Source organism: Coregonus lavaretus (genome assembly GCF_964263955.1).
Source record: "Coregonus lavaretus genome assembly, contig: HAP1_SCAFFOLD_707, whole genome shotgun sequence".
NCBI lineage: Eukaryota > Metazoa > Chordata > Actinopteri > Salmoniformes > Salmonidae > Coregonus > Coregonus lavaretus.
In genome coordinates, this window is record NW_028158262.1 from 200,176 (window position 1) to 209,318 (window position 9,143).

The following is a 9,143-nucleotide window of genomic DNA, read 5'->3' on the forward strand; positions in this document are numbered from 1 at the left end:
ATCATACCTAGTAAAGATGCTCATAGTAGAAAGACATAAATCCCTATTGATATCGACTAAAACCCAGGTTTCGTTGTTTCAAAAGACTTACTGCCATCTTGTGGATAAATTAACACATTGCAGGAGATAACGTTGAACAGAGGACTTCACCTTGTAGTTGACGCTGCCATTCTCGTCCTCCTGACCTGTCACGAGGGCATCAATCTCAGGCTCAAATATCTTCTCAAGTACAACGGACACACACCCAAAAACCGGGCTTATAATGCATTAGGACCGCATCATAAGGACGGCATTATTCCTGTATGCCTTCCTCCACTGCAATAGAACGCCCCATATCTCTTCCTGAAAGTGACATTACACAATAGAGAACACAATAGTACAGAACAGCACCAAATGAAAATTGTAAAATGGATCACCAAAATTGTATAACTTTAATAAACAAGCAATATTATATTTCAAATCAACATTAAGGTGGGGTTTAGATAAGATAAAACAAATCTAATACAACAATCAAACGTACTGCAATGTTCTAATACACGGCTTGTTGTGGTGTTTTAATGATGATCATTAATAGTTATAAGTAGAAGAGAGCAAGGGTACTTCCGGTTTGGACAAAAGGCACATGGATGGATAAAATACTGTAACATCTTTCATTGAAACTACAACATTCTAACTTACGTGACTATACCATTTCGTTTTCTACCCCCATAAACACACCAGGACAAACAGTTGGACACAAACAAAGGTGGTTTAAAAAATATATACAATTTCATTCTGTGCATTTGATCATTGTTTCAATCTCTTGAGATTTCAAGTGTGAAAGGATGTATGGATGGATTCAATAAAATATTGTTTGCCTTGTAGATGAACAAGGAAAGGGATAAACAACCCTACATCTAGAGCGTTAAAACCACATATTCCCAGGCAATATTAGCAAATAAATTAAATAAAGAAACCCTAAATATCTATTATTTCAGTCCATGCTTATTCAAAGAGGAGTGAATCCTAAGTTCCACTTAAGTCCATTTTATCTCAGTCATGCATTGAAGTCAATGGGAGACTAAGTGAAAATTTGATTTAAGTGAAAGTTCAGATTCACCCCAGACATACCACTGGCCTACCTTCAGTCACCATGACAATCACTTTAAAAGGCACCGACAACAAGCTAAGTAGCTAACCCAGTCAAAACTGCTGTTGGTGTAAGAGCCTGTTATGTTAACCACTCCCCAGCTCTCCTCCATGGTGATGTCACTGGGACGTCTCCCTCACTTCTGGCTGACGATACTGCGGGCGATCAGCTCCTTCATGATCTCATTGGTGCCTCCATAGATGGGCTGGATACGGGAGTCCACAAACGCCCTGACGGAGAGCGAGAGAGGATTTTCATATGCACAGACAGCATAGAATTAAATAGAAAAATATTGTATATCTCCATGACACAAAAACGTCTCACTGTCACTCACTTGGCGATGGGGTACTCCCACATGTAGCCCCAGCCTCCGTGGAGCTGCAGACACTGGGTGGCCACAGAGTTCTGGAGGTCAGACGCCCTGCCAACAACACAACACTCAGACGATATAGGAGGGATCACATTTCTCTGCTCTTCTCCCTGAAGTGTGCACTTCCAAACTCTTAATCATGGATTTAAAAGCATTGGCTGGAAAGAAATATCCAGCATCATTCTAATACCAATCCACAAGGGTAGCTGCGTGTTCAAGTGCACTTTACCTGTCAAACATACTGACAGTTCTTGACTGGAGTACCGTAAAGCTGGTAAAAGAGGGGTAAGTTAGTATTTGGTTGTGTTCTCACCAGTACTTGGCCATAGAGGCTGTTTGAGAGTCCAGGCGTTTCTCTGAGTGGAGCTGGAGACAGTTGTCTAGAAAGGAGCGGCCCACACAGATCTCAGTCTTCAGCTCTGCCAGCTTGTGCTGCACTGTCTGCACCAGGCCAAGAGACAGGGGGATGGAGTTAGTAGATCACTTCAACATAATACAATACAACTTCATTCCTTCATTTGATAAAACAGAAATGTGTTCTATGGAGCTAGTTTTGGGTTAAGTGCCTTGCTCAAGGGCACAACGGCAGGAGAGACATGATCTGACACCAGCAGCCTTCTAGTTGCCAGTTCAGTCCCCACTTTTTTTCAGCTTCTCTAACCTAGGTTACCTACCGCCCCGATAGAGTCAGTGGTCCACTAGACTGAATACGCCACTGGTTGCTACAGCAGAAACACCAGTCAAAGATAACGTTATCCAACCTGAAGGTGAGCGATGGTCTTGCCGAAAGCCTTCCTCTGTGTCACATAGTTCCTGGTCTCCTCAAACATGAACTCACTGCTGGCGATGGCCATGTCTGCAATCAGCAGGCGCTCCTGGAAGAACGAGGAGGAACAGGGAAGGTGAGGAGTAGTAATAATGAGGCGGTTTGTAGCTACTAGTTATAGCAATACCTTTGTGATAATCAAGTACATAGAATAGGTCAGGGGTCAATTCACTCATTGCTTTTTAAATAAATACAATTGCAATTTCAGCTTACTTCCTAAATCAAAATGTAACTGACCCCAACCCTGGTATAATGCAAGTGTAATTCATCTCTGAAAGGTGTTGTTGTGTACCTGTGGCAGCTCATTCATCAGGTAGTAGAAGCCCTTGTTGACCTGTCCCAGCAGGGCAGAAGCAGGGAGACGCACGTCCTCAAAGAACAGCTCGGCCGTGTCCTGGGGTCAGAGAGAAAACGGTTATTATACACTGCTCAAAAAAATAAAGGGAACACTAAAATAACACATCCTAGATCTGAATGAATGAAATAATCTTATTAAATACTTATTTCTTTACATAGTTGAATGTGCTGACAACAAAATCACACAAAAATTATCAATGGAAATCAAATGTATCAACCCATGGAGGTCTGTATTTGGAGTCACCCTCAAAATTAAAGTGGAAAACCACACTACAGGCTGATCCAACTTTGATGTAATGTCCTTAAAACAAGTCAAAATGAGGCTCAGTAGTGTGTGTGGCCTCCACGTGCCTGTATGACCTCCCTACAACGCCTGGGCATGCTCCTGATGAGGTGGCGGATAGTCTCCTGAGGGATCTCCTCCCAGACCTGGACTAAAGCATCCGCCAACTCCTGGACAGTCTGTGGTGCAACGTGGCGTTGGTGGATGGAGCGAGACATGATGTCCCAGATGTGCTCAATTGGATTCAGGTCTGGGGAACGGGCGGGCCAGTCCATAGCATCAATGCCTTCCTCTTGCAGGAACTGCTGACACACTCCAGCCACATGAGGTCTAGCATTGTCTTGCATTAGGAGGAACCCAGGGCCAACCGCACCAGCATATGGTCTCACAAGGGGTCTGAGGATCTCATCTCGGTACCTAATGGCAGTCAGGCTACCTCTGGCGAGCACATGGAGAGCTGTGCGGCCCCCCAAAGAAATGCCACCCCACACCATGACTGACCCACCGCCAAACCGGTCATGCTGGAGGATGTTGCAGGCAGCAGAACGTTCTCCACAGCGTCTCCAGACTCTGTCACGTCTGTCACATGTGCTCAGTGTGAACCTGCTTTCATCTGTGAAGAGCACAGGCCGCCAGGGGCGAATTTGCCAATCTTGGTGTTCTCTGGCAAATGCCAAACGTCCTGCAAGGTGTTGGGCTGTAAGCACAACCCCCACCTGTGGACGTCGGGCCCTCATACCACCCTCATGGAGTCTGTTTCTGACCGTTTGAGCAGACACATGCACATTTGTCTTGGCCAGGTCGCAGTTGTAAATGAGAACTTGTTCTCAACTGGTTTACCTGGTTAAATAAAGGTGAAATAAAATAAATAAAATAAAATTTGTGGCCTGCTGGAGGTCATTTTGCAGGGCTCTGGCAGTGCTCCTCCTGCTCCTCCTTGTACAAAGGCGGCGGTAGCAGTCCTGCTGCTGGGTTGTTGCCCTCCTACGGCCTCCTCCACGTCTCCTGATGTACTGGCCTGTCTCCTGGTAGCGCCTCCATGCTCTGGACACTACGCTGACAGACACAGCAAACCTTCTTGCCACAGCTCGCATTGATGTGCCATCCTGGATGAGCTGCACTACCTGATCCACTTGTGTGGGTTGTAGACTCCGTCTCATGCTACCACTAGAGTGAAAGCACCGCCAGCATTCAAAAGTGACCAAAACATCAGCCAGGAAGCATAGGAACTGAGAAGTGGTCTGTGGTCACCAACTGCAAAACCACTCCTTTATTGGGGGTGTCTTGCTAATTGCCTATAATTTCCACCTGTTGTCTATTCCATTTGCACAACAGCATGTGAAATGTATTGTCAATCAGTGTTGCTTCCTAAGTGGATAGTTTGATTTTACAGAAGTGTGATTGACTTGGAGTTACATTGTGTTGTTTAAGTGTTCCCTTCATTTTTTTGAGCAGTGTATATAGAAGGTAATGGCTGTTCTATACTGGGCTGGCATGACAGTGACCCCTTCTGGTCATCTGAACCCACTTCTCAAGGGACGTCAATGTCAAACCGACTGTTTGAAGCAACGAGGGGTCTTTTTATTTGACCAGACCTGGATTCAATAGTGTTTGTTTTCTTTCAAATACTTTAGCTGCCTTCGACTGAGCTTGCCCAGCGCAATGGAACCAATGGAAGAGTCCAAAAAGTGCAACCCATCCATCTGGTTCTACATGCAGTTTCAATCAAAGTATTTGAACCCAGCCAGGTGGTCAAAATGGCCCCTTAACGAGATGGGGTTAAAAAATGAGCGATTTAGATTTCTGACTGTACCTGTGCCATCAGGCCAATCTTTTCCAGCTTCTTGCCCGCCTGGAAGCCCGGCATTCCTTTCTCCACCAGAAAGAGGCTGATCCCGTGGGCCGCTGTTTTCGCCTCGCGGTTCGTTACGGTCACCACGATCACCATGTCGGCCATACAACCGTTGGTGATGAACACCTGCGGTTCAAGGGACAGAGGTCAATGACATGGGTCATGTTCAGTTGGGAGAAAACATTTTGAAACGGGGGAGGTACTACTCAAATTTGTCAAACAAGAAAACTGATTTTCTTTCTCCACGGCAAAACGTTTTGCTACGGTGTGCCCGACTAAACACAACCCTAGTCTGGTTAAACCACATCCACCCTGAACGCACCTTGTTACCGTTGAGGATCCAGTCATCGCCGTCCTTCTTAGCGTACGTCCTGACACCTTGGAGGTCACTGGGTAGAAAGGAGAGAAGAGAGGATCTTTAGGATGGACTGCTATTGACTAGACAGAGGTAGAAGTTGGAGCACACATTATAATGAAAACAGAAAATAGGCAGAATGACCCCACATTGACCTTAACATCGTCAAATTCTCATGTTGAAAGTATAGCCTATTAAATGAACCATTAATACCCTTTTCACACCATGGTGCCGACCCAGACCGTACTGTGCCTGCTTGGATATTTTCTTTTCACATCATCCTTTCCAGTAGGTACCAACAACCCAAGTGGATGTGTAGCCAGACCAGCACAGTACAGCTCAGCTTGGATCAGCTTTGCCCAGTAGTGTTAAAAGTCCTCACCTGCCAGCTCCTGGCTCCGTCATGGCGATAGCCCCGATGCAGGTCCCAGCAGCCATCTGCGGTATGAAGCGATCGATCTGTTCCTTGGAGCCGTAGTTACTGATGTAGGGCATGCAAATTTCAGAGTGGAGGGCGAAGCCTGGGCCAGAGCAGTTAGAGTACATCCTCGAAGACAAAGAGAGACAGGGTGAGGAGAGGGGTCTGCTATGTGTGAGTGGGTGTGTGTGTGTGTGTGTGTGTGTGTGTGTGTGTGTGTGTGTGTGTGTGTGTGTGTGTGTGAGTGGGTGGGTGTGTGTGTGTGAGGGTGTGTGTGAGTGGGTGGGTGGGTGTGTGTGTGAGTGGGTGGGTGTGTGTGTGGGTGGGTGTGTGTGTGAGTGGGAGGGTGTGTGTGAGTGGGTGGGTGTGTGTGTGTGAGTGGGTGGGTGTGTGTGTGTGTGTGTGTGTGGGTGGGTGGGAGGGTGTGTGTGGGTGGGAGTGTGAGTGGGAGGGTGTGTGTGAGTGGGTGTGTGTGTGTGTGTGTGTGTGTGTGAGTGGGTGGGTGGGTCGGTGTGTGGGTGTGAGTGGGTGGGAGGGTGTGAGTCCTATTATTATCCCCTCTGACTTTCAGTACAACACAAAGCCTGTTGACAGAATAGCATTTAGATCAGTAGCCATCTAAGTTAAGTCAGTTGTTTGAAATGTATCACAACTACTACATTCTCATATACGCCCATGGTCATAGCAATAGAGCTTGGGGAAACACTAGCCAATCAACCCACTCCTACACCAGGGTCTGTATTCATATAGCGTATCGGAGTATGAGTACTGATCTAGGATCAGTTTAGATCATTATGAATATGATTATACGGACAGTGGGGAGCTGATCCCAGATCAGGACAAGATACTCACTGCTCCTCCCACATCACAGCTGCAGACAGCAGATCTCCTCCGATCCCACCGTGCTCCTCTGGAGTGAGGATCCCCAACAGACCCTGCTCCCCAGCCTTCTGCCATAGCTCCCTGCTCACCATACCTGCCTTCTCCCACCTGGAGGGGGGAGAAGGGAGGGAAGACAGAGATAATACCTTAAGTCAGCATTGTGTCATCATCACAATATAAATCACATCATCAAAACCATTCAGTTCACTGGGGGGAAAAAAAGCTTGTTCATCAGGGTCCTGTTTATTATGTCACACAGTAGCAAAACCATTTCAAAACGTTCTGCAATGGAAAACAAGCGTTTTACAGCTGGCTCCTCCCTGTTTGTTTCAGTCAGTTTCCTATCGTTTGGTGATTAATGAACAGGACCCTGATGGGGAACACTAGGCACATGCGGAGATGGTTACAGACAGGCAATACATACTCCTTGTGGTAGGGCACCACCTCCTCTGTCCAGAAACGTCGGACACTCTCCCTGAACATGTCATGGTCCTCGTTGAAGATCCTGCGGGTACCGATGTCCATCAGAGTCTTGGCGCTGGACGTCTCCGGACGATTGGACGGGGGAGCATCCCCTTCCTGGGGCTGGCTGTGTTGCAATCTGGGAAATGGAGGCACGATCACTTATAAATAAACTACATGTTGGTCTAAGGGCATAACAAGGCTGTTGTAAGGCCTAATGTATCCTACAAAGTCTACCTTTAATCTTTAGGTGTGGTATACTGAAACACTTGTGTGCTTGCTAAAAAGTAATAAGCTGAGACTTATTCTGACATCAGTGTAGTTAGTAGTGGATTTTGAGTCATGGAATGAGACTAGCCCCCCATGGTGGGCTGAGTAACCTCGAATGACATTAACCTAATGCCATTAGTTAAGTAACCAAGCAACCAAACCAAGGTAGGAGCAATCAATCAGGATAGTCAGGTTCATGAATAGGGAGTATGCAGTGATGTAGCTACATAATAAAATCACATTATCTGGTGTAACAATCTGTAGTTAGCAGTGTTGGATAGCTGAGTTACACTCAAACCCGCTAGTTACCTCATATGTAAAGGCAAACGTTAGATAGGCTTTAAAAGGCCATTTCTGGGAAAGTGTGCCAAAGGTGACTGTGTCCCAGTTTCGCATTAGTGGGTCAACAGACAATGTCGAACACTTCAAGTAGCTATATTTTGCTTACTGACTACATATATGACAACACTGTCTAACTAAAATATTATGTTTAATGACCATTTCAATGAATTCAACACAATAGAAAAAACAAAGAACATATTTCCTGCTCAATGACAGTAAATTAAACGTTAAATAAACAGTTTCCCCAGTAAAATGTCCACGCAAAACTACGAAACGCACCTGGTATTTGCAGTGGAAAGTACTTGTCCACCTCGACATACATTTTTCACACCGGAAAAACACGTTTTCACAGCTTTTGACAACATTTTCCACTGTACCGCTTTCACCCAACACACACAACAAAAGTGAATGTGTTTCTTCTTCAGTATTTCATGGGTAGCCTACAGTCTCATCTGTTGAATTTGCTGCCGTCTACTGGGCGGAGGTAAGGCCTGCTGAATGAACCTATTATATCAGATATTCTCATCCTACACATTACAAACATAATGGATGAAATATACTAGGGTAGTATGGGATTTGGGCTTCAACAAAACATTTTTATTTGTTGTTTTATTGAAAAGGCAATATGTTTTGTGATTTTAGAGTAGATTTTCACAATAGAAATCAATTTAAATTGAATTTGTCACATTCGCCGAATACAACAGGTGTAGACCTTACCGTGAAATTCTTACTTACAAGCCCTTAACCAACAATGCAGTTAAGAAAAATAAGAGTTAAGAAAATATTGACTAAATAAACTAACGTTGAAAAAAAAAAGTAACAATAAAATAACAATAACGAGGCTATATACATGGGGTCCCTGTACCAAGTCAATGTGCGGGTTACAGGTTAGTCGAGGTAATTGAGGTAATATGTACATGTAGATAGGGGTAAAGTGACTATGCATAGATAATAAACAGCAAGTAGCAGCAGCGTAAAAAAGTGGGGGTCAATGCAAATAGTCCGGGTAGCCATTTGATTAACTGTTCAGCAGTTTAATGGCTTGGGGGTAGAAACTGTTAAGCCGTTTGGACCTAGACTTGGCGCTCCGGTACAGCTTGCCGTGCGGTAGCAGAGAGAACAGTCTATGACTAGGGTGGCTCATGCTTCATACTCAGGGTAATCCAGAGATTGCGAGCTAGCCTTTTGAATTGGTCATTTCATTCAACAGCAAGTATGTACCAAGAGAGAATATAATGTTTTATAGTGGATTTTAAAGTGGGCTAGCATACATTTTCTGCAGTACAAAAATGCTTTATGATATAGCCACTCTCGATGTATTATTTGATGATACTTCAATACCCATACATGGATAAATGGCACGGCTGTAAGGGACCAGTCATACAAGCATGGTAGATACTAAATGGCAGCCTTGGGTTTCTGAAAATGTGTCAAAAAGTCGATGGAAGAAAAGTTATTTGTAATTAAAAGTAATACATTCAACGGCTCAGACACGAGACGTATGTGGCAGGGTCTACAGACAATCATGGACTACAAAACGAAAAGCAGCCACGTCGCCGAGACCGACTTGCTTCCGGCCAAGCTAAACACCTTCTTC

The 9,143-nt window shown here is 45.0% G+C and overlaps 1 protein-coding gene across 1 annotated transcript; it reads right to left on the reverse strand.

Annotated features, from left to right (window-relative positions):
* Positions 1 to 412: 412 nt before the first annotated feature.
* On the reverse strand, positions 413 to 7,973 carry LOC311124241 (long-chain specific acyl-CoA dehydrogenase, mitochondrial-like). The gene is made up of 11 exons (XM_084198417.1): positions 7,826 to 7,973; positions 6,897 to 7,073; positions 6,443 to 6,580; positions 5,555 to 5,719; positions 5,140 to 5,206; positions 4,779 to 4,943; positions 2,618 to 2,719; positions 2,261 to 2,374; positions 1,813 to 1,940; positions 1,464 to 1,550; positions 413 to 1,359 (listed from the first exon to the last, which is right to left on the reverse strand). Exons 1-11 carry the CDS (start codon positions 7,909 to 7,911, stop codon positions 1,266 to 1,268), a joined length of 1,323 nt encoding a protein of 440 aa, XP_084054543.1. The 5' UTR covers positions 7,912 to 7,973; the 3' UTR covers positions 413 to 1,265.
* Between the last annotated feature and the right edge of the window lie 1,170 nt (positions 7,974 to 9,143).

Excerpts from the sequence above, each read along its gene's own strand:
- LOC311124241 (XM_084198417.1), bottom strand. The coding sequence starts at position 7,911 with ATGTTGTCAAAAGCTGTGAAAACGTGTTTTTCCGGTGTGAAAAATGTA. Across the intron at positions 5,720-6,442 it reads GCTGTGATGTGGGAGGAGCA|GATGTACTCTAACTGCTCTG; the intron begins GTGAGTATCTTG and ends TTTGTCTTCGAG. Across the intron at positions 1,941-2,260 it reads AGACCATCGCTCACCTTCAG|ACAGTGCAGCACAAGCTGGC; the intron begins GTTGGATAACGT and ends GGCCTGGTGCAG.